The following is a 23,768-nucleotide window of genomic DNA, read 5'->3' as shown; positions in this document are numbered from 1 at the left end:
CCTGCCCAGCACCACCCCTGCTAGGTGCCCCCCTGCTGCAGGCCTTGATCAGAGCCGTGGCTCCCACCCACCAGGGGTCACCTTGGGCCCTGAGTGAAAGGCAGGAGCGCCCACTGCAGGAGAATACTTAGGCCCAGGTCCAAGGACCTCAGGCCCAGGCCCCAGGGGTGGCCTTGCTTCCCCTGGCGGGACCAGGAGATCCTGCAGCGCCTTGGGCCAGCCTGGCACGGTCAGGTCACAGGCACGAGAAAACTTCCAGAATCAGGAGACTTCACTGAGGCCCTGGATGAGGAAGACCCCACAAGAAACAGTCCTGGCTTTGGGGTCCTTTCGGGGGGAGGGGGGCCCAGCCTGGCCGCAGTGACTCAGGAGGGCCCATCCGTCGATGCTCCCAGGAGACCTGGTGCCCGCAGGCCCCTCCTACCCAGAGCCCGTGCACCCAGCCTTCCACAGGTGAGGGGACATGCTTTAGCTCCAACCACCCCCCGCCGGGCTGGATGCTTCTGGAAGCCACCTGCTCTGGTCACCCAATCCAGAGTGTCACACACATGGGAGGCTGGGGGCTGCGGGCCGTGGTGGGGGGCAGGCCGCTCTCCCCACAGCCCTGCCAGGCCCCTCTCTAAGGCAGAATGCTGCAGCCACTCTACCTCCAGAGGCAGCCGGCCGGCCCTGGGCTCCTGCTGGCCAGGAGGAGCCTCGGGTTGGCCGTGACCATCCTTGGGCCCCTTGGGGTCTGGCAGCAGTGCTTCATCCCACCCCCCTGGCCCTCCCCCAGCTTTGGCTCCCGGGGCAGCGCAACCTCCTGGGCTGGGAAAGAAGACGCCAGGTGGAGACATGGTCATCGCCAGGTGTCGACAGTGGCCAACCCAAAGCAGAGAGGGGACGAGGAGACAGAGGCCGGGCCAGCACAGGGGGCAGAGTGGGCCCCCTGTGGTCTGGGTAGAAACTCAGAGAGGGCCTCATTCGGGGACACTCCGAGTCTGGGATGCCTCCTTAAACTTCAGAGCAGCTATCCTCTGGGGAGCCCAGGCGGGGGCGTGGAGGGCTTCTTGCACCCGGAGGAGCCCTGAGCTGGCTGTCCCGTCGGTACCCAGCCCTGGTGGTCTCGTGCTGCAGCCCCAGTGCCCCACCAGGCAGCACGGCCACTCTCCGCTTTGGCCATCTCTCCACCGGGCTGCCTCGGGTCTTTCCCAGGGCAGCCCTGGAGGCTGGACCCGTCCAGGAGCTGGGAAAGGGGGCAGGGAAAGGGGACGAGGCCTTCGGTGATTTTCTGGAGTATTCTGTCTAGAAGCTTCTAGGTGACCCTGGGCGCTGCCCCTCTTCTACTTAAAATCTACTGGCTGGGGATACCCCCATGGGAGGAGCATGCCGGATGGGGTGATCTCCGGGGCTGTGAGCCACCTCTGGAGGGCGGGGGACAGGCCTGAAGGGTGAGGTGGGGTCCAGTGGGGCCTCCCCTGCCCACCAGCTCAGTGCTCCCTCAGAGCCCCTTCCCGCAGGCTGGGGGCACTGATGGCCAAGCAGCAAGTAGGTGGGGTCCATGAGGTCCCTGTGAATCCCCAATCCAAGACCAGCGGACACTCCATTAGCCACCGGTCAGCGAGAGGCCACCAGGTGTTGGGAGAGCCTCAGCTCTGAAGGGCCAACCATCTCTGGGGGATACTGCCTGGGGACTGGGACCCGTCACTGCCCCCCAAGGAGATCAAGCCTAGGCCTGGGCCCGGGCTTGCCTCTGACCTGCTGGGCCAGAAGCAGGGGGCTGGCAGCAGTGACCTCTCAAGTTCCAGGCCAACTCTCGGCATCCTTGTAGCCCAGCAGCTCGCCTCCCGGGCAGGTGCCCATCCCCCCGCACGCCTGGGCCTCGGGCTCCAGGGATACTGCAGCCTCAGCTCCACTGATCGCTGAGCAGCCAGGTCTGCGGCTCACATGCCCCCAGGCCCACGGAAGGCCTGAGCCCAGCCGCACCCAGAGCTGCCAGCTTCTGCGATGGGCCCAGAGACGGGGAGGAACCCAAGGCGGGGACCCCAGGCCAGCCTCCCGGGGGTCTCTCCTGGTGCCAGGGCTGGGAGTGGGCTCCTGAGAGGCCAGGGTCTGGCTCCCGGGCTCAGGGCAGGCACCCTGCCCTCTCAGACCTGTCCCCCTGAGACCCAGGGAGCAGCCCCTGGTCTGCCAGGACCGGGCAACTTGGCGCTCAGTGGGTGCCAGGAGGAGCCTCACCACCCCCATGTCCATCACGTACCCACCACCTGGAGGGCGGAGATGGCCCAGCCGGCGCTGCTGACCACACGCAGGGCCAAGCTCAGAGCAGAACGGAGGGGTGCAGAGGGCACAGCGGGGTCCTGGTGCCTGTGGGATCCCCCTCTCGCTCCCGTGCCCAGCCTCCGTCCTGCACAGCCCCAGGGGGAGGGAAGAAAGGGACAGAAATCTTGCAGGAGTTGCTGGCAATGGCCCAACCCTACCTGGACCTGGCAGAAGGTGAATCATCGGCCCTTGGGGGGCCGATGCCAGGTGTCCCCATCAATAGGGCTCCCAGGGGGACCCCTCCTCCACCTGCCGGGCCCAGCAGTGCCCAGGAACCCACTTCCTGGGCCCCGAAATCGTGCCCTGGGTCCTCTGCAGCTGGGCCAGGCCCAAGCCCCCACTCAACTCCAGTTTGCTCAGGGTCCCCTGGAGCCCGAGTTCCAGGAGGACTGGGTAAGGGGCTGGAGGGGCACCTGAGGGAGAGCCCGGGGTGGGGGAGGAGTCCAGGGCCCCAGCCTCAGCCCAGCCCTGCCCACGAAAGGCCCCAGCGCTGCGAAGGGGTTCCCAGGGTAGCCCAGGGGCAGTGCAAGGTCCGGGCACCCGTCCCCACTCCTGCCTGCTCTGACGGACTGTCCCCACACGGCCTAGAGCATGAACAGTGCCTGAGGGGCGGGAGCTGATGGGAGGCCAGGCCAGAGGGGTGGGGGTCTCAGGCCTGCCTCTGCCCCCTCCCCTGCACCGTTGCCCTCCTTACCTCCACCCCCATCCCCCATCACACTCCGCCCCCCACCGCAGGTGCCTCCTATCTCTCTCTGCCCACCCCCCCACCCCCCCCCCCCGCTTCATGTTGGCCTCCGCCTCGTACACCAAAGGCTCCCACAGCCCCAGCACCGGTGAGAAAGTAGGAGACCCTCTGCACAGCACTGCCCACCCAGCGGCTCCCCCAGGCAGCCCCGCTGAGGGAGCTCCCTGGTGCCCCCTCAGAAAACCCAGTCTGCGCTCCCAGACCCCTGGGCCACTGGGGAGGGGCGACAAAGGGCGGTACACGCCGGCCTCACAGCCCCAGCGAGGGGTCCAGGCAGGGCCGAGCTGCAGGCACCCTGACCTCACCAGGACCCCCGTGGGCCTGATGCCCACCCTCCTGCCCCCACTAGGTGGGTGGCAGGGCCCATGCTGGTCCCATTCAGGCAGTTGCCCTGACCCACACCTCCCCCTCGATAATTTCCGGCCACCTTGGGGCCATTCCAAAGCCCGAGGCCAGGGCTGCCAAGAATCCAGCTCCCGGGCGGAAGGTGCCAGGCACTGGGACGGGAGCCCGCACCCTGCCGGGAGCCGGGCCTACGTCTAGGGGTGACCAGCCCCTGTCCCCTCACCGGCCACAGCTGCGTCCCCTCTGTGTCTGCACCACACACGGGACCTCCTTCCCCAGCTTCATCCCTCCCAGCCCGTACCCCAGATACTCACACCCACCCCACTCACCGTTGCTCAGAGCCGTTGACCGCACTCAGTCCTGTGCTGAGGCCCTGGCTGGCCTGGGGTGGCCTTGGACAGAACCAGGGGGACAGGTGACACTTGCCAGATGTGAACAGGGCCCGGGACCCCATCAACCCAGAGAGGCCTCTGCAGGGAGGTGGCCTTCTCTGTAATCCGCTGCCACTGGGGGAGGTACCAGCCTCAGCACCCCAGGTAACAGGACAGGCTGAGCTCCACAGGGTGGGCGGGACTGGTGCAGGCGGGGATGCGTGGTGCGGGGGATGGGCCTACGCCCAAGGCCAGAGGGGCCCCGGGCTGAAAGAGGTGCCCAGGGGCCCCAGCCAGAGCCCCGACAGCTGGCTGTCGGGGGAGGCTGTGCCCAGCACATCCGGCCCTCGGCCTCTGCTTCGGGGACAGATTTGACTTCTTTACCGTGGCCCAAGTTTCCCGTCACCCCGGGGCCTGCTGGGCCTTTCAGGATCAAACTCATACAGTGCAAACGGGGCCTCGCTTCCCCTCCCAGGGTCGCCAGGCTTGGAGATGGAACAGTGGTAGGGCTTGGGCTGGGGGCGGGGGGGTTCCCAGTCCCCAGTGGGAAGTGACCAGAGGCCCCAGAGGCAGGGCAGCACCGAGGATCTTGCCCCCTGCCCCCATCCAGGCTGCTGCGGCGGGACTTTCTGGGACTGGAGAAAGGACCAGCCACGCAGGGGCCTCTGGCCGCCCGCCCCCGCTCACCCTGCTGTGGCAGCGCTCAGGCCTGTCCTAGTCAGTGCCTCTTACATAAGCAGCCCTGTGGGGGGCTCAGCGGCCGCTGGGCTCAGCTGCCCTGTCCTGCCCCCAGCATCACGAGCCTCCAGTGGGCTGTCCTTGTGCCCTGGGTGGAGGCCAAGCCAGGCTCATAAATAGGGGTCTCCCCGGTGGCCTCCGCGCCTCCTGCCTGCCTCTCTGCCTGCGCTGCCTGCTCGGCTCTGGGAGAATGGCCGCTCTGAACATTCTGTGGACAGGGCTGGCCCTGCTGGGGATCCTGGGGGTCCTGCAGATTCCAACCCAGGCCCAGGCCGCCCTGCAGCCCAACTTCCAAGAGGACAAGGTGAGGGGCTCCTTGCCGGGTCCCCAAGGCGGGACAGGGCCGTGTAGGGAGCAGGGTGCTCCCTGGGGCCCAATTTTCTCCCTGGGAAGGGGGTGCTGAAGGGAAGGAGGGCTGGACCGGCAGGAGGAGGCTGACCACGAGAGGCCTTCCCGGGCAATTCGCCAACCAAGATCTGGGTACATTACCCCCGACTGGCAGGGAAGAACCTGTGTCCACGAGCGCCCACACGGCACATGCAGACACGCGGATCACCTGCGTGCCCGTCAGCCCTGACCCAACACGGTTAGCCCAACGAGCTCACGATGCCCAGGGAAAACAGGCACACCTTCCACACCTGGGTCCTAGGACACAACTCCGTGGGCGAGCGCGAAGATGGGGATGCTGCACAGGGCGGCGCCAGGGGATGGCCACAGCAACCGAGTGCGCGCGCGTTCGCGACCCTCCCCCCACTCCGCGCGCGCGCGCGCGCGCACACACACACACACACACACACACACACACACAGCTGGCGGCGCGCTCCCCCTCGGGAGCTGTGGGAACAGTCGGAGTGGGTCTCGCAGCCCCGCGCCCTGCTCCGACCCCTCCAGGGACGGCCTCGGCGCCCTCTGGCGCCAGCTCCACGGCCAGGCAAGGCCGGACCCAGTGGAGGGGGAGGGGCCGGGCTAGAGAGGAGGGGGAGGGGGAAGGGCGGGGGAGGGGCGGGGAGGGGAAGGATGGGGGAGAGTGGGGGAGGGGAGGGGGAGGAGCGGGGCGGCCACCATGGCGCGTCCGGGAGGGTCCCGGCTGACCAGGGTGGGGGCCGTTCGCCGCAGTTCCTGGGGCTCTGGTTCACCTCGGGCCTCGCCTCCAACTCGAGCTGGTTCCTGGAGAAGAAGAAGGTGCTGTCCATGTGCAAGTCGGTGGTGGCCCCCGCGGCAGACGGTGGCCTCAATCTCACGTCTACCTTCCTCAGGTGGGCGGCGGGGCGGGCTTCTGGGGCCGAGAGCTCCCTGCCCATGGTCGCGGTCTAGGGACAGCCCCCACCCCTGCCTGACCCCTGACCCGCGGGTGACCTGCCCACAGGAAAGACCAGTGTGAGACCCGGACTCTGCTGCTGCGTCCTGCAGGCCCCCCAGGCTGCTACAGCTATACCAGCCCCCGTGAGTGGGGCCCCTCGCCAGACCCCAGGGTCAACTCAGGAGTGACACCTGCTGGTCGGGGACTCTGGGTGACACCCTGCCCTGCAGGACATGGAGGGGGGCGGTGATGGCTGCTCTGCCAGGGTCGGCCTGGATCTGCCCCGGGATGGAATCTCCCCAGCTGTCTGCTGCCCCGTCCCGCTGCCCCCAAGGCTTCCCCCACACCTTCCGCAGCTCTCCGCCCCAGGACCTCGGGCCTCCTCACTCCCGGCCCGGGAACGACCTCCCCACTGCGAATCTCTCCTCCTCCCGAGAGGAGTTTGGCTGCAGAGTTTGTGGCTGTCCCATGAACTCCCGATTTTCTGAGCCTGTGTGTTTGCTGGGCCCCCAGGACTTCTGGTCTGGGGCCGCTGGGCTGTGCTGGCAGGAAGCAGCGGGCTGGGGAGGGGCAGGGAAGGCAGCTGGACAGAGCGTGGGGCATCAGGGCCCCTCCCACGCCGGCCCACAGAGGCGCCCTCCCCAGGGGTCCCCGACCCACCGCGGTTGTCTCCTGGGCCCCCAGACTGGAGCGGCAACCACGAGGTGTCGGTGGTGGAGACGGACTACGAGGCCTATGCCCTGCTCTACACCGAGAGCTTCCGAGGCCCCGGCCAGGACTTCCGCATGGCCACGCTCTACAGTACGTGCCCCACGCCAGCTCCCGCCGCCCGGCCTGAGGCCCGGCCCACGGGGCAGCTTGGGGACTCCCCAAGCCTGGGGGTGGGGGCCGAGCGAGGTCTCCCGGATGGAGGCCAGCAGCTTCTCCTTCTGCCCCAGGCCGCACCCAGGCCCCCAAAGCTGAGATCAAGGAGAAATTCGCCACCTTCGCCAAGGCCCAGGGCTTCACAGAGGATAGCATTGTCTTCCTGCCGCAGACTGGTGAGGGGCCGCTAATCTGACGGGAGGGATTAAGGTCAGGTTACAGGCAGACACACGGTCTCCTGATTCGGGGGTGGCTGAGGCCTGGGGTTCATCCAGCCGACCGCCCGCTGACCGGTACACGGCCTCCAGAGTGTGGGCAGTCTGTCCTCCACACCGTGACCTTGGCCTGAAACACCCCCTCCCCGTGTTCACCACGCACCCACTGTGTGCCAGGCCCCGGGTCGGCCCCCAGGATACGTAGGCCCCCAGCCCGGTGGGGGGCAAGCCCTAGGGGTGGGTGTGCCCGTGGGGACACAGGGACAAGCGCCCTGGGCTCAGCACGGGCTCCCCGAAGTCTCAGCGCCCACGGCCTCCCTGGGGCAGGCAGCCTGCTCTGGGCCCCCGGAGGGACGGGACCCCCTCCTTGTTTGGAGGAGCGGGGCCAGGGAGCGGGGTGGTGTGCTGCAGTCAGCAGTTTGAGGGTCAACCGAGACGCTCTCCAGGGCCGCGGGGTTAGCGACAGGTGGGGCGGGGCAGGTGGCCCGGCCTGGGGCGCTGACCGCCGTCCCGGGCTTTTCTTGGCAGACAAGTGCATGGAGGAGAACACGTAGGTGAGTGGGGTGCTGGGGGCCGCCTTCACCCAGCGGTGCCCGCCCATGCGTTCCTTCACTCACTTGGTCGCTCAGTGCACGCTCCCCACAGCCCCACCCACCATGCAAGGCTGGTCCAGGCCCCTGGGGCTGCTCCGAGGAGGAGGGGGCTCCACCGGGGTTCCGCGCGAGGTCGCTGGGGTAGGAGGGGCTGGCGGCTGGAACAGGAACCGGGAGGGGAGGGGAGGGCAGGGCGGGGAGGCCCCCATCAGGGGGTGGGGCCCTGGGACGGCCATTCCCCCGTGGCCTGCAGCCAGCAGGGGCCTGGGGCCCGGGGCCCGGACTGCGGTGCTGCCCGCCACACCGACAGGTCCTGCTCTCTTGGCCAGGTGACCCCAGCCCTCAGGACCTGGCCATGCTGCCCTGCTCAGCCTTTTCCTTCAACACCCCCAAGACCCCAGCCCCGGCTCCTGCGCCACCGGCCCTGCCCCTTGGGCTTTATCCCAGCTCTGAGAATAAACTCCGGAAGCAAGTCAGCAGCCTGGCCTCTGTCTGTCTGTCCTGCAGTCGTTGCCCCCCTGGGCCTGGCTTTGGCAGGCCCCCGGGACCTGACCGCCGCCCTCTTAGGTCTCCCTACCCCCCCTGTAAAATCTTGGAGGCTGGCTCTGCATGACACCCCCAAGGGGTGAGCAAGGGCCCGCTAGCCAGGCGCCTGGTGGAGTGGAAGACACGGCTGGGTCAGAGGCCAGGACAGCTTAGGGGAAGCGCCGACGCGTCCCCCACCCACTCCACTCGGGGCCCTGATCTCACCACAGCCCCTCAAGGCCCAGCGGCAGCTAAGCCGGTCCTGGTCAGGTGCCCACAGCCTGCCCGCTGCCCCCCGTCCGGGAAAGGCCCGAGGCCCAGGGCAGTTTTTGAAGGCGTGGGATTAGTGCACTCAGGCTGGGCAGAGATACGGGTTTGCGGGGACCAAGACGAAGGTGGCCGGAGTGTCCGTGCCCCCCTGGACTGGGACAGACTGACTGAGTGGGCTGGAGACAGGCCACCCTCCCATCTCCCATGGCTACCTGAGAGTCTCCAGTCGCCTGGCCTCTGGCCTGGGCCTCAAGGGCACGGCCCTGCCCGTTCGCCAGGCCTCTGGCACCAAAGCTGAGCCAGAGACCCGAAGCACGGTCTCCCCTCCCCGCAGTCCCTCACCGTCTGCTAGCCCCCGGATTCCTGGCCGGCGTGGCCATTCTCAGGCCCCTGTCCTGGGCTCTCCTGGCTCACAATGTGCAGTGCCCACTGCAGCCCACCAGACCCCACCCAGGCAGACGTCAGCCAGGCCCCGCCCAGGCACCGAGGGTGTGAGGCTCAGAGGTGAGGGTGGACTTCTGGGACGCTTCCTGGAGGAGGGGGCCTGAGGCTGGCCCTCGGCCAAGGGCTGGGGGCCCCGTCCCAGAGCGCCTGCCGGGCCTTCGCCTCCCCTTGCTTCGGGCATACGGCCCCTCCCCAGGAGGAAACACCTGTGCTGGCCGGGGGTGGCTGGGGGCCACTGGGCCAAGGTGCTCCAGGGTGCACCTCGATCGTGAGCCCATCACAGTGGGCTCTGTCCCAGCATGCCAGCGCCCCAGGGTGTCTTGAGGGCCTAAAGGCACAGTGGGAGGGGCCACCTCAACTCTCCTACCCCGCCCCTGAGCCCGTGCAGTCGACGAGAGACACCCTCCACCACGCTGCAGGTGCTGCTCGTTGGCTGGACCCTCGCGCTGCTCGCGGCATCCCCAGCGGGCCCAGGTCCCCACCCAGGCCAACTCTGACACCAGCCAGGTGTGTCCAGACTTCCCTAGGCCAGACCTGCTCCTCACAGACAGCCTCCTTCTGGCTGCGTTCTACCCAGAGAGGCTGGAGGGCTGGGGTAGCCCAGCCCAGCCCTGCCCATACCCTCTCTGGCCCAAGCTTAGCTCATGTCTGGGGACAGGGGACAGAGCTCGCGTCCGTCTGCTCGTCCAGCTTGGGGTGGGTGTGCTGCGGAGGACAGCAGGCCCCTCAGCCCCGCCTCTGGGCTGTGCTCACTGCCACTCCCCAGGCCTCAGACCGGATGAGTGGCAGCTGCCCCGCCCCCTGATTCCAGGTCAGGGAGGCTGTGGCACAGGGGCTGCCCCCCAGCTCTCCCTGTCCCCTCCCTGCAGTTCCAGGGCATCTGGTGCACGGCTGGGGCGGTGTCAGATGACCAGGGCTTCCTGGACTCCAAGGACAGCATGAAGATGCCCGCGGTCTTGGTGATCCCTTTGGCCAACGGCGACCTGGGCCTCAAGTTTGGGTACCCCGCTTAAGGGATCCCAGGAGCCCCACCTCGGACTGGCCGTAGGCCCGGCCGGTGTGAGGTCAGACGTGAGCCAGCAGGAGCCAGAGGTGTCCCTGACCCGTCAGGGAGCCAGAGCCAGGCCCGACCCTGACCCTGCGCGAGGCTGCGGGGGCCGTTAAAGCAGCAGCTGCAGCTCGCCTGCTCCCCGAGGGGCCCGCCTGAGGCCTGGGCGTGGAGGAGCAGCGTCCTTGTGCGTGCGTGCGTGCGCGTGTGCATGCGTGCGCGTGGGTGTGTGCTGTGTGCGTGCGCGTGGGTGGGTGTGTGCGTGTGTGCTTGCGAGTGTGTGCTGTGTGTGCGTGTGGGGGGTGTGCGTGGGGGTGTGCGCGTGCGTGCGCTGCGTGTGTGCACACGTGCACGCACGTGTGTGGGTGTGCACGTGCGTGTGTGTCTGGAGGGGAAACCGGAAGGCCCCACAGACCCCGCAACCCCAGGCTGTGTCCCCCTGCCCCCCACGGTGTCTCCTGACCTGTAAGTGAATTATAAAGCACCTGTGTGATTAAGCATCGATGTGACGGCGGGGACAGGTGGGCCCTGGGACAGGCTGGACACCATCGCCCACGCGCGGCCGTCGGCAGCACCTAAGTGGCAGCCGTTTGTGTCATGGTCGGGCAGCGTCCTCAGGGGCTGGGGGCTGGCCCGGACCCTCCCCGCTCAGGGGGCCCAGTGGGGCCGCAGCGGCCTGACCGGGGCTACTGTGCAGGCTGCTGGGGTCCTCCTCCCCAGGCCCGATGGCGGGTGCCAGAAGACGGACGTGACCCTCACCAAGGATGCCGTGGACGGGCGGCTCAGCAGCGCGGGTGAGGTGGGCAGTGCCGGGAGAGAGACAGAGGGTGGGCAGCGGCAGGGCTGGCTCGGCCAGGGCCGTGCGGAGGGGACGGGGCGTCCTGAGCCGGCGCCCAGCTCAGCAGGCTCTCGCTTCCCCAGCCATGGCCCAGACCAACATCCGGGTGGCTTTCGCCGACTACAAGCACTTCACCGTGTTGTACTCCAAGACGCAGAAGCGGGACGTTAGGAACGTCTGGCTGCGGCCCTACAGTGGGTGATGGGTGGTGGGTGACCCAGCTAGAGGGGCAGCACTCCTGACGCGTCCCTCAGCCCATCACGGCCTTCTCTGGGGGCCACATGCAAGGTTTGGTCTGTAGTGCCCACGTGCCCTTCGCAGCAAGCTCTGACTCGGTGGCAGGTGGAACCACCATCTCCCAGTGTCTCCTTGGGGTCCCTCCCCACCCCCTGCTCCCCACTTCCCCCTCCCCCTCCCAGCCCTGCCTCTCTGCTCACCGGCCCTCCCTGCTCTCAGCCCGGGCCCCAGAGCCATTTCCTGAAGATGCCCAGAAGATGCAGCAGCTGGTACCCCAAGTGGGCTTGAACCGCAGCCAGGGCGCCCTGCTGCCCAAGTCAGGTGAGCGCTGTCCCCGTGCCGGCTCAGGGCTGCAGGAGCTGAAAGACCCTAGACCCTGATGGTGGGGGGCGGGTCGGGGGGAGCCAGGGCCCAAGCCTCACTCCACTGGCCCCGGACCCAGAACAGGAGGACCAGGGGATGGTGGGCGGTGCCCTGGCCGGTGCCCCTCAGGGGGGGGTCACAGGCCAGGAGGCTTGGCTACTCCGGGGAGGGTGCAGCGCCTCCAGCCCGGGGAGGGGGCACTGGGTGTCTCCTCGGGCCCTGCTCTCTTCCACAGACCAGTGTGCTGGCGCCCTCGCCTAGGTGAGTGCATGGGGCTGGCCCGGACCCAGTGCCCTGCTGACCCAGGGAGGCCCCTCCTGGCCAGAGGGCTGCACTCTGGGGGTCCTCCGTCCTGGGGCAGCGGCGGGGAGGGACAGAGTGGGGCCCCGGGGCGGGCCCAGGGAGGGCAGGAGGAGGTGAGAGGATGCCGCCCCTCCCCACAGCTGCTGCCCGGTTGGTTTGCAGTCAGGGACCCAGCCCAGGGGTTGGAGAAGAGGCCCGTGATGCTGGGGCTCAGGGTACCCAGCCCTCCTCAAAGAGCGGCGGCCTCCCTCCACCCCCAGGCCCCAGCACCATAAACTGTCTCGAAAAGCCAGCGCTGTGCTTTTCTTGGGTGGGGGCAGGAATAGGGGGTTGGGCAGAGGAACCGTGTGGACCGGGGCAGGGGCACTCTGGGTCCCCCTGAGGCCTGGGACCCGCCCGGAGAGGGACAGTGCGGGGCTCAGCTCCAACCCTGCAGGGAGGCCCCTCCATGGCCGGTTCTGGGGACCCAGAGGGACTGGAGCGGGACCCCTCACCACCCAGGCAGGCGTTAGGCCTGGGAGGGGCCGAGGCTTGGCCCCACGGGTGGTAGGATCCTCCATCGGTCAGACAGGGCATCACAGTGGCTTCCCTGGGTCCCCCACTGACCCCGGGCACCAGGCCAGGGGTGCTGCCCTCGCAGTTGCCCGACCCACACCCAGCACGTGCCTGGGCTCCACAGGCCCTGGGGTCCTCCCAAACCGCAGCCCGAGGGGGTCTGCGCCGCTCCCCCCCCCAGGCGGCCTTCCAGCACCCCTTCTCCCTCGACCCCCGCCCTCAAGGCAGAGCTCTGTCCTGCCGTGTGTTTCTGAGGGAAACAGCGCGGTCCTTCAAGGACTGGTCCTGAAGGATTTGAGGGTAAAATGGCACAGTACCTGTCACGTAACTAGTTCAGAAGAAAATCGTACCAGCTGTAAATATGTCAAAATGTTGATGGTGGTTGCATCTGGGTGACGGTCTGTTATACTATCATTTCTGCTCTTCACTCGGTTAGACAGTTTTCCTGAGAAACACAGCCCTGTCCTACCCGACGGCGAGGTCACTGGGATAAAGAGCCCCGCATCCCAGGGACCGCAGACAGCCCCTCCACACCTGCACCCAACACCTGGAGGCCCCGCCGCCGCCCCTGCCACCTGGCCGACCTGCCGGCCTCTGGCCCTCTGCAGACACTACAAGGGCAGGGTCTCCCCCCTCCCCCCAGCCTGACACCAGTCCCACTATGTGGGAGCAGGTGGGAAGGCCCAGAGATCCAGCACCTCCCAGCCAAGATGCCACCTGCCAACCAGCAGAGGCGCCCGCAGAGACACTGGTGATGAACTCGCAGTCAACTTGCTTTTCTTTTCTGCCCCTGGCAGCGCCGTGTGGCTGGTGGGATCTCTCTTCCCCAACCAGGGATAAAAGCCGGGGCCCCCGGCAGAGCAAGTGCTGAGTCCTAAGCACTGGACCGCCAGGAAATTCCCAGCTGATCTATTGATCAACTGCTCTGTCGGTTGTCATTCAGCTTCCACGTGGAACAAGAGAAGACGTGGTGGAAATCGCCCAGGAGCAGGGATTTAAGGCGGGGCGGGGTGGGGGGAAGAGTCTCCAGCAGGCTCTCGGTCCCTTCCTTCCCCACTAACTCAACCCTCCCATGTCCCCTGGGAAGGATCTGGAGTGAGGAGATGCAGTTTTCCCTTCACGGCCCATTGGGGGGCAGCCCGCCAGGGGCCCTCTGGACCCAGGAAGGGTCATGCCCCTGGCGGCTGCGGATCAGCCCAGTCCTGCATTCCCAGCTCCGGCCACACGGGGGCGGACTTCAGCCAGTTCTCCACCCGGAAGCCCAGGGCTGCGTGTGTAAGATCTGTCGGCTGGCACCCTCCTCTGCTCGCAACTACTCCAGTGGGTCCCATCTCACTGAGAGTAAAGGCCAAAGTCCTTAGGTGGCCAACAAAGGCCCCCCGATCGGCCTTCTTCTGACCCCACCAGTATGACTGCAAAGAGCCGGGTCACTGGAAAAAAGATTGTCCCAAACCTCGGTGCTTCGGGTGCCTTCAGCCCTCGGACCAGCCTTTCCAACGCCCTCCTGACCTCCAGAGACGGGGTCCGAGGAACCACGGGGGCTCTTCCCAAACCTCCCTCTTTTTTTTTTTTTTCTTAAACTGTGTCTTTTCTTTCTTTCCAACCCTCCCTCTCAGCCAGCTGAGGTTGGTTACTGATTATTTACATGGACGAGAGGAAGAGACAAGTTTTGTTTGAGCTAAACTGAGGACTGCAGAGCAGAGACCCAGATTCAAGAAGCACTTGACTTGCGTTCCCCAGGCTACACAATGGGGGAGGCCTATACGAGCAAAAACTGCAAAGTTACGTAAATTGTCAAGAATTAGAACAGGAGCTGGCAATAAGGAAGGTGCTTATAGAGCAAGAATTGGTTGGGCTCCAAAATGCATAGTTGCCAGGAGAGATCTTGAGATGAGAAGGTTGCTGGTGGCAGCAACTAGCAGATGCTATTTTGAGAACAGTTGGTCATGACCTTGAGTCTGATACAGCTCAGAAAATTCAAGTCCCCAGTGATGCAGGAACTGTCTGAAACCACATCCGCGATGGCCACCCGGCTCCAATTCGGATGCCTGAGCCACAGTTTAATATCTTGTCAGAACAACAAACATCAAACGTGACAAGGGTACATTTCTTCAAGTTTTCAAAACAGATTAGCAGGTACACAGCAAGTCAGCATGACCTTGGCGTCTGGGAAGGGAATCTCATCTTCGAAGGAATACTGGCATTGGTGTTGCTGGGGAGGGGCAGCGCGCAGCATTTACCCCTGTATTCAAAGTGGACATTCTAAACCATCAGGTAATGCATTTTTCTCCTCCTCCTCCTCATTTTTTAATGGTTAAAGCAGATACACAGTTTACGTTTGACGGGCCATAAGACAGACTGTTCTAATTAGCGTAAAGTTCAAGCCAAAGTATGTCTAATCCAGAATAACTTCCCCATACCTTAATATGTGCAAATTTCTTTCATCAGCTGTGTCTTCCCGAAGTGCTTGTTTAATTCTTTCTGTGTTGAGTGTGCTCTTGCTCTTTTCGCTGTTCTAAGACACAAACTTTAGATGGGAAATTCCTGAGGGATCTCCCTCCTACCCCTCCTTGTTACGTGAATGTGATCGCAGTAGGCTTCTCATATGTGCACTCTCCCTTCCACATGGGACAGGACACCCAGGACAGGTCCTCCCTGGCATCAAGGGACGAAAGTTGCTGAATCTGTAAAAAACCTGACCGTTGACCAGCAATGCTTTTAGCGAAAGCATGTAAAGATGAATAAACAGAAACCTTATTTAAAATAGTCAGGAGGCCACAAGGGGGAGACCTCACCCCATACTGTGCAGCCTCAATTGCAGACCAACAGGAAGGTTACTAGTTACTACCCAGCAGGAGGAAGATTTTTCTTCCCACCCAGCAACGGCCCAGCCAGTGAGAGACCAGCACAGTTCAGCCAATGAAAAGCCACCACACTTCCAACTCCCAGTTTCCTCCAATGGACTCTTCTGTTTAGAACACCCCACCCCATTCCCCCTTCTCCTCTATAAAAGAGTTTCCTGTCTTTTGTTCTTCGGATTTGCCTGTGGTTTCCCCTAGATTGTATGCACTCAATTGTGATTCTTTGCTCTTCCCAAATAAACCCACGCTGCTGGCAAAATAACTGGCTATTTTATCGTTTTAGGTCAACACATATGAGATAACACAAGTCCAGGGATTAAGGACCTGATACCTTTAGAGGTCATTATTCAGCCTACCACATTCTACCTAGAGACAACTTCCTAGAGCCTGAGCACTGTGCCTGGAGGGACTAATGTTTAAGGCTGTCCCGGGGGCTGGTGACTCCACACTCACATCTCTGGGCCTGATCCTCTAGAGTCTTGTGTACACAGCAGCTTTCATTCATCTCCATCAGACATACAGCCATATCAAGAGCTCATAAGACGAAGGAGAGGCGCCCATGTCCTCTCCAGTCCTGCCTTAGCCCAGTCGTCTTGGAAAGAGCACTTTTTTTTTTTTTTTTGGCTGCGTCAGGTCTTAGTCGCAGCACGCGGATTTTTCTTTGCAGCGCGTGGGCTTCTCTCTAGCTGTGGCGTGCAGGTTTTCTCTCTCTAGTTGTGGCGCATGGGCTTAGCTGACCCTCAGCATGTGGGATCTTAGTTCCCCAACCAGGGATCGAACCCGCGTCCCCTGCATTGGAAGGTGGATTCTTTACCACTGGACCACTGGGGAAGTCCTGGGAAGGGCATTTCTACTCTTCCTAAATGCAGGGGTCACCATGATCTCTCCCCTCCTCCCCTGCACCTCTCTCCAACTCCACTCTGAGCCCCTGGCACAGCTCTGTCCTGAGGAACTCAGCAGCCCTCTAGTCTCCCTGGCCCCCTCACCTCCACTCCCACAGCCCTTCATCCCCTCACCTCATGGCATTCAACATGGGCTTTATACACATAAATCAGAAGTACCACTCCCCAGCCCACCCCCGCTTAAACCCTCCAAAGACTCCCCACTCTGCATCCGCTCACTCACATATTTATTGAATATCTCTATGTGCCAGCCGCTGTTTAGACACTGAGGATACAGCGGCAGATAAAACAGAATGTCCTGCCCTTGTGGACCTCATGGGGAAAATTGGCAATGAACAGGATAAATAGCTATATTAGTCACCTACTGCTGAAGACCAGATTACCCTGAAACTCAGTGGCTTTAAACAACAGCGTGTATTGTCTCCCAGTTTCTGAGGGTCAAGAATCCGGTCCTGGGTGCTCTGGACCCTCGGCGCAAAATCTCTCGAGAGGCTGCAGTCGAGCCACGGGCTGGGGCTGTGTTCTCATCAGAAGGCTCAGCTGGGAGGGGTCTGTGTCTCAGCTCCCTCACTGGTTGTTGGCCAGGCCTTGGTCCTTTGCCACGGGACTCCTCATGTCATGGTGAGCAATTCCAGAGAAAGAAAGAAGTGACAGCCCATCACTTCTGCCACATTCTATTGGCTAGAAGCCAGTTACTCAATCCAGCCCACACCCAGGGGAGGGCTACACAAAGGTGCAAACGCAGGAGGCACGTGGTTGGGGGCCATCGTAGAGGCTGCTGTCACAACACGTTAATCAGAATGTACTCTATGTAGTGACAAGCTGGAAAACAGATGAAAGAGGAGAGAGGACATGAGATGTTGGGCCGGGTGCTGAAACTGGATATAAAACAATAGGGAAGGCCTCACCGAGAAGGTGACTTTTGAGTGAACACCTGAAGGGAGTGAGTAACTCTGGGGAAAGGGGGTGCCGGGCAGAGACAACCGCGAATGCAGAGGTCCTGAGGCAGGAGCCTCATGGGAAGGGGCTTGTCGCGTGAGGGTTGTCGAATAGGAGGAAGCAGGCGACGAGGCAGGCCTGGCTGCAGCCATACTTGAAGTGCATCAGCACAGCCTACAAACCCACCTGCCGCCCTCGTACGCCTCGCTGCGGGCACCCTGGCCTCTAGCAAAGCCCTGAGCACAGCTGCTCTGTGTCCACTATGGGGCTTCCGCAGAGGCTGCCCCCTCTGCCTGGTACCCTCTTTCCTGGCGCGCTCCACCTCTCTCTTCTTCCAGGTCACAGGCACTTGGCACGACCTGAGGATTGCATGTTTCGTTTGTTTATCTGTCCATCCCATGAGCTCTCACAAGCTCCAGGAGATCAGAGACCTTGTCTCTTGATGAAGGTGTGCCCAAGGCCCGGGACAACACGAGGCAAAGAACAGGTGCTGGGTAAACATTGTGGAATGCATGAACGAGTGGCGGAAGCCTGTTGCACCGGTTACCGTACTTTATTCACTTTCGTATTTTGACTTGTTTCAGTTGACAATAGGAAGCTGGGTGCGAGGGGGAGGCCGCAGCAATCAGCGAGGGGGTCAAAGCAGTCTGAGGCCAGAGCAGTGGTCGGCGCGGCCTGCGCCCAGTCAGGGTTTGCGCGAAGGGGGGGAACCCCGGACTCAGCGGGGACAGAGCAGGGGGTAAGGCTCAAAGAGACCCCGAAGTGTGCGCGGGCTCCCGAGTCCCGGAGCGCGCTGCACAGCCCTTGTCCCGTAAAACAGCTCTCAGGACACGCCGGCCCAGCCCGGGAGCCCCGCCCTGCGCACGAAGCTCCGCCCCCACCGGTGCAAGCACCGTCCCGTGACTAAGCCCCGCCCAGCGAGCCCCGCCCCGCGCAGGCCCCTTGGGCACCGCTCGGCACTGCCCCCCCCACCCCCAGCCCGCCCACTGGCACGGGCCCCGTCCCCGCTCCGGAAGCCTTCCGCCCGCGCAGGCGCCCTAGGTCCCGAGGTGGCCCTAGGTCCCGAGGCGGCCCTGGATCCGCCCGGTCCCTCCGCCTGCCGAGGTGCCATGGTTCCGCCGCCGCTGTCGCCGCCGCTCTGCACGCTGCCGCCCGGCCCCGGACCCCCGCGCTTCGTGTGTTACTGCGAGGGGGAGGGCAGTGGGACGTGGGAACGCGGCGGCTTCAACCTCTAGTGAGTAGCGGGGTCCGCAGGGCTGCGGGCAGCTCTGCGGGCGGTCCTGCCTGACAGCCCCTCCCCTGCAGTGTGACGGACGCCGCGGAGCTTTGGAGCACCTGCTTCACGCCGGACAGCCTGGCGGCCCTCGTGGGTAACAGGGCTCCTGGGCGGCCGGCAGCCTCCAGCACCCCACGCCCGCAGCGCGGACCACGTGTGGGATCGAAGGGGGCGGCCTGGGATTCCCCGGAAGGGTCAAGACACCCTTCCCACGGCTCTGTAGCTGTAGTCCTAAGATTGGTACCGGGCGGCTCTGGGTCGGGCAGGTTTGGGGTGTCCCCAGTAGTCCTAGGGTGTCAGGCACCTGGTGACCAGTCCCTGTGCCCTGTAGAAAGCCCGTTTTGGCCTGAGTGCGGCTGAAGACATCACCCCTCGCTTCAGGTGAGCCCCTGGGGGGGGGCAGGTGGGATGGGGAGCGAGCGGCGAGTGGGTCTGGTCACAGCGCTCAGCCCGCCTCCTTTCCCAGGGCAGCCTGCGAGCAGCAAGCTGTGACTCTCACCCTGCAGGAGGACAGAGCATCCCTGACCCTTTCAGGGGGGCCCTCTGCGCTGGAATTTGATCTCTCCAAGGTGCCGGTCCCAGAGGCAGCCTCCAGGTTGCAGGCACTGACACTGGGCCTGGCAGAGCGCGTGTGCAGCTTGGAGCAGCGGCTGGCAGGTAGGGTGGGGGGTATGCATCTCACACTCTCACTGGGGTCCCCCTGCTGGGGCCTCCATTCCTGCTTTCTCCCCAGCTGCTGCAGAGGAGACGGCCAGCAGCCCCAGGAAGAGCTCCCGGCAGGTGGGCCCTCCGCTCTTCTTACCAGGTAAGGCCTGTCACCTGTGACTTGGGTTGGGTGACTCAGTTTCCCCAGAGAGAGGATCTGTCTGTGTGGAGAAGGGGTTGTGGCCCTGGCATCCTGCTAGATTCAAGAGCCCCCCTCCCTCATTCTCTTTTCCCCAGACCCGGATCCTCAGAGAGCTGGCCCTGGACCTGGGGTCAAGAGGCGGTGTCCGGGAGAGTCTCTCATCAACCCTGGCTTCAAGAGGTGCCCACCCACTCCCCCTCCCTCTTGTGCCCAGGGTCCATCCCTGGACCCTGCCCGCCCGTCCACACCCCCATGGTGTCATTCCCTCTTCTCTCCCAGCAAGAAACCAGCTGGTGGTGTAGACTTCGACGACCCCTGAAGGTGCAGCAAAAAGTGTGACCGTCGGGAGGCTGCTTGCCAGGGGAGGGGCAGCCCCTGGGACCCTCCCACTGGCACCTGCCCATCCCGCTGCCAGGCAGGAACAGGCCTGCTCCTCCAGCCCCTTCCCCGTCAAATAAACATCTTCATCTGGCGGAGGTCACAGAGGTCAGGGCCAGGCTCTGGTTCCTGGGGGCTGGCTCCAGGAGAGGGTTCAGGGATTGCCAGGCCTGCGGTCTGGGCGTGGGGCCGCGTCAGGCTCTGCGCTCCATGGTGGAGCTGCCTGGCTCTCCCCACCTGCCCAGCTGTCCCTGCCTGGCCAGCCCAGGAGCCAAGAAGGTTGTGTGAGGTGGGGCTGGGGCTCTGAGAGGCTAGAACTCTGCTCTTGTCCCTCCGGGCACACGCCTCCCTGATGCAAACCCCACGAGATGACCAGGGAGATGGGGGTGGCCTGCCTGCCACCTGGGGCAGAGCTGAGGAATATGGGCCCGCCCTCCGGCCTGGAGACCCAAGTTGCCCAGACGGGGCTCTGTTCCCCACCCTCCCCAGCCATCCTGCCGCCCCACCCTGGCCTGACTGGTTTGGGAGCCCAATCCAGTCCCGCCATCCCTGAGGAGTGGGGGTATGGACCGCACGCTGCCCACTGGGTTCTTTGCCGGTCCTTCCTGGCTGTCATCTGGAGCTGAGCGTCTCACGGTGGGAGTTTGGGGGTGGCAGAAATTGCGGGGCTTCTGGTCCTCGTATGTCCGTACCCGCTCACTGAGGCAGAGATGCCTTTCTGGGGCTGCAGAGGAGCGGGCGGGTGGCGGGGAAGGCGGGCGCGCTAGCGGGGGCGCACGGCGGGCCGGTAGGCCGCCAGGATCTCGGCGCTGTGTGGACACGTGTAGTTGAACTCTTTCTCCTGCAGGGCGTTGTCCGGGTAGCGGCGGACGCCGCGCAACTCAGAGGGGATGGGCGCCTGGCGGAAGTGCGCGCACACCGTCTGCGGGCGAGGGGCGCGGTCGGGGTCTCCTCGAGGGTCCGCCCCGCCCAGCTTTGCCCCCCCTGGCCCGGCGCTCCCGTTCACGGTGTGCAGCTTGGGCAGCAGCCCGCAATCGACCAGCGTGAGCTGGTCGCCGTCCACAAACCGGTGGCGTGACTCGCGCAGCTGCGGCTCCCGCGCCAGCTCGTGCTCCAGGGGCGCGCGCAGGTAGCTGTCCAGCTTGGCGAGGGCGCACAGCAGATGCTGGTACAGGGCTGGGGGCGGGGAGCGCGGTGAGGAGCCGGCCGGGGGCGCCACTCCCCCCAGCCTCGCCGTGTCTCCGGACCCTCCTCATCATTGTCCAGCGCGGGCACCGGGTTCTTGATGAAGGCGGAGAATTTGTGAAAGACGTCATTGCCCGCCGCGGTGGACTCCTTGTATCTGGGCGCTAGGCTGGGGAATCTGAGGGTGGAGGGGTTTTGGGTCAGACCCTTGCTGCCCCTTGCGGGGCCCCGGGCTCTGTCCTGGGGGTGTCCTGCCTGAGGGCCCCATCTTGCCCCTCCCACCGCACCGGGCCCTCATTCTGGGGGGCCCAGCGTCTCCTCCAGAAACTCCTCAATCTGCAGCGTGTCCGTTTTGGCGTCGCCGTCATACAGCAGGACGGGCAGCTGTGAACCCGGGGCAAAGTCTTTCAGCACATCTGGGGACCTGTGGGCACAAGGCAGGGTGCCAGCGGCTGGCACAAGGAGGGCCAGAGCCAGCAAGGGGTTCCCGGGGCAGGGGCTCACCTGCGGGGTCCACGGTGGCGAGTGTGAAGGACACGCCTTGAGAAGCAGGATCGTGGGGCCTCTGACAAGAAGGGCGGTGACCCACGCTCTCGCTGTCCTCGCTTGCCTGGATGGGAGGCGTAGAGGGGCGTCGGAGCAGGGAGCACACCCAGGAGCCCCGCGGCCTCCCACTGCCAAGAGGTTGGAGCAAGGCTAGGGCTCCAACTCAGTTGGGCATGGCCTGGACAAGCGGCCGCGAGGGCCCTTCACTCGGTCCCTGGGAGGCGGGGAGGGCTGCAGCGCTGCTGAGAGCCTGGAGGCTGGGCCAGGGCACCGGGGTGAGGGGTGCAGAGGCGGGAGCCTGGCTCTGGAGCTTGGTCCCTCGGCCCTTATTTTCAGAGCATGGGCTGAGGCCAGGCCCCTGGGCACCAGGGCCTGCAGGCTGGTCGCAAGGGGTGGGACAAGTGAGCTGTTTCCGGAGTGATTCACTTTGCTGCACCGGGTACCTCGCTGCCCCGGGCTTCAAGGGTGGGAGGAGGCCAGGCCCTGGCAGCCCCTCACTGGGGTCGGCAGATCTAGGCACGGAGGCTGCCTGGCACAGCCCCTCTTCTGCTGCATTGACCCCAGCCTCCACCGGGTCTCGGCACTGCTCCCTGCCTGCTACGTGCCCGCCCCCCAGGGGCTTTTCCTTCAGGAGGGCTGGGCTGTGCCCGGGAGTCAAGGCTGGGAGTCAGGGTGAGGCCACCCCAAGCCCTTTGGGAATGGTTCACCGGCGCTACCCCCCTCGCCGCCCCCACCTACGCAGCCTCCAAGGACAGCCGGAGCCTAGCGCAGGGCAAGGGGTGCGGACCGTGCCGCAGAGACCCACCCTTCAGCCCTCCCCAGACCTTCCTGCAGCCCGGCCAGCCCGGCACCTTGACAAACAGCCTGGCTTGGCGGTCTCAGCCATGGTGGGGAGCTTCGAGCGGCGGCAGGGCCTGGGCGAGGACGTGCGGAGCTCCCTTTAAGGGTCCCCGAGCGCCCCGCCCTCCCCGGCCCGGGAGCCCGCCCTGTGGAGTCACCTAGGTGGCGCACAGGCAGCCAGGGCTCAGTGCCGGCGTGAGGGTGTGACCGTGGAGAACTGAGTGCTGGGAGCTGGACCGGGGGCGCCACGGCTTGGGGGGCGGAGTGGTGGAGGAGGCCAGTGCATTGGCAGTCGGGGTGCCGACCTGGGAGGGGGCAGCTCTGGAGCAGGGCCGCCCCCACCGTGAGCCCAACAGCCCTCCCTGCAGTGGACACCCCCCACCCCCCCACCCCCACCCCCCACCCCCACCCCCACCCACCCCCCCGCCTGTGAGGGTTCCCAGCCCAGAAAGCCGAGGAGCGGGAGGGAGATGAAGAGCCCGGCCACAACCTGTTTCGGCCACAGCCTGTTTCCGCATCTGCCGACCAGGGCACTACAGGAGTGATAAATCCTTGGGAGGGGCGCCCCCCTCCCACGTACTGATCTCCGTTAGATACAGCCCCCCCACCCCCACCCAGGGCAGGGCCCACATTCCAAACGTGCCCGAGGGGGACGGGCCGGGCTCAGGTGTCTTTACCCGGCCGACCCCACACCCCTGCTCCTCCGTTGTGGGCTCAGGGCGGGTTTCTCCCTGCTCTTAACCTTTAAAAGAGAAAACGTTTGGGGTTAGAAGCCACAATCTTCTGAGCCATGGGGACCTCGCCCCCCTACCCCCGCTCCACCTCCCCACCCTGGACTGGAAGGAGGCCAGAGGAGGCTGGGAGAGTGGGCAGCCTCACAGGTGTGCGCCTGCCGGCCCGCCCCGATAAGGGCCACTCACCGGACTCCCCACACTGGGGCCCAGCGCCTGGGGGGGGAGGGGGGCTTAGGGAGGAGCCATCGTGGGGCAGCGCCACCTGGTGGCAGCAGTGGGATATGCACGGCGCCTTCCACTCCAAGCCCAGGGCCTCGTTCCCCCGTCAAGGCTCCCAGCCCGACAGACCCTCTCCGGAAGCAACAGTGGTCAGCGCTCCTGGCAGAGGCCCCCTGAGCCTGGGGCTGACCTCGACATACTGTAGAGTTGGAGCCTGGGCCTCCGGACCACCTGCCACCACCATGGGGCTGCCCTCAACAACTGGGGGGTCTCCTGGCTCCCTTCCTGCTTCCCTGCCACCCTGGAGAAGGGCCGAGGCCCCTCCACACCTGCGCCTGTTCGCCAGACGTCCTGTGTGTAAAGGCAGCCTTATGCGTCCGTTAGAAAAATGGTGGCATGGACAAATGAACACGCGGTGCAGAAAAAAGGAAATAAAACACCAACAGAACACATGACTGTGTTCCGTTGTACACGTATTCCAAGAACAAATGAGACCGACATGCATACGGTTTGTGGTTACAACGGGCAGAAATGTGGCAACCACGTTCTTGGCAAGCGTGGGGGAAACACACTCTGGGGGCGTCCCTGGTAAACACCTGCCACCGAGTCGTCCCCATAAGTACACGAGGGACAAACGGGTGTGCAGTCCCCCGGGGTGTGGCAGAGTCCCGGTGCGTCCACAGGGGCGGACGGAGGAGGTGGGTCTCACTAGCCTGAGATTTACTAGTGTTACAGGCTGAACTGTGTCCCCTCCAAATTCAGATGAAGTCCTCCTCCCCAAGCCCCCACCCCTCAGAACGTGACCATATCTGGAGAGGGGGTCTTCACAGAAGTAATCAAGTTAAGATGAGGTCATTACGATGGGCCCTAACCCAACATGGCTGTGTCCTTATAAAAACGGGAGGGACTTCCCTGGTGGTCCAGTGGTTAAGAATCTGCCTTCCAAAGGAGGGGACCTGGGTTCAATCCCTGGTCGGGGAACTAAG

General features: G+C 64.6%; 4 protein-coding genes across 5 annotated transcripts; 3 read left to right on the top strand and 1 right to left on the bottom strand.

The window, feature by feature from the left end:
• The first annotated feature begins 4,629 nt into the window (after nt 1-4,629).
• Nucleotides 4,630-7,948, top strand: PTGDS (prostaglandin D2 synthase). Its single transcript, XM_067742638.1, has 7 exons — nt 4,630-4,804; nt 5,617-5,756; nt 5,867-5,943; nt 6,485-6,601; nt 6,739-6,840; nt 7,408-7,433; nt 7,802-7,948. Exons 1-6 carry the CDS (start codon nt 4,691-4,693, stop codon nt 7,431-7,433), a joined length of 576 nt encoding a protein of 191 aa, XP_067598739.1. The 5' UTR covers nt 4,630-4,690; the 3' UTR covers nt 7,802-7,948.
• A 2,022-nt stretch (nt 7,949-9,970) lies between these two features.
• Nucleotides 9,971-15,178, top strand: LOC137228295 (uncharacterized). Its single transcript, XM_067745442.1, has 5 exons — nt 9,971-9,984; nt 10,258-10,553; nt 10,681-10,791; nt 11,054-11,155; nt 12,492-15,178. The coding sequence occupies exons 1-5, from the start codon at nt 9,971-9,973 to the stop codon at nt 12,701-12,703; spliced, it is 735 nt and encodes a 244-aa protein (XP_067601543.1). The 3' UTR covers nt 12,704-15,178.
• Nucleotides 15,179-17,741: 2,563 nt separating this feature from the next.
• PAXX (PAXX non-homologous end joining factor) lies at nt 17,742-19,365 on the top strand. Of its 2 annotated transcripts, XM_067742635.1 has the most exons (7): nt 17,743-17,991; nt 18,063-18,123; nt 18,365-18,414; nt 18,500-18,690; nt 18,767-18,838; nt 18,976-19,060; nt 19,160-19,365. In XM_067742635.1, exons 1-7 carry the CDS (start codon nt 17,867-17,869, stop codon nt 19,197-19,199), a joined length of 624 nt encoding a protein of 207 aa, XP_067598736.1. In that variant the 5' UTR covers nt 17,743-17,866; the 3' UTR covers nt 19,200-19,365. The 2 variants fall into 2 exon arrangements, with proteins under 2 accessions (XP_067598737.1, XP_067598736.1); XM_067742636.1 differs by lacking the exon at nt 18,365-18,414 and having other exon boundaries at nt 17,742-17,991; nt 18,540-18,690.
• Nucleotides 19,366-19,447: 82 nt separating this feature from the next.
• CLIC3 (chloride intracellular channel 3) lies at nt 19,448-21,875 on the bottom strand. Its single transcript, XM_067745441.1, is given in 6 exon segments — nt 19,448-20,434; nt 20,506-20,621; nt 20,736-20,895; nt 20,948-21,151; nt 21,488-21,630; nt 21,841-21,875. Coding segments are annotated over 6 exon segments (1,071 nt in total). The 3' UTR covers nt 19,448-20,021.
• Nucleotides 21,876-23,768: the final 1,893 nt, after the last annotated feature.

The sequence above is a fragment of the Pseudorca crassidens genome, chromosome 7 (genome assembly GCF_039906515.1).
Source record: "Pseudorca crassidens isolate mPseCra1 chromosome 7, mPseCra1.hap1, whole genome shotgun sequence".
Lineage (NCBI taxonomy): Eukaryota > Metazoa > Chordata > Mammalia > Artiodactyla > Delphinidae > Pseudorca > Pseudorca crassidens.
This window is presented reverse-complemented; position numbering and strand designations above follow the sequence as displayed.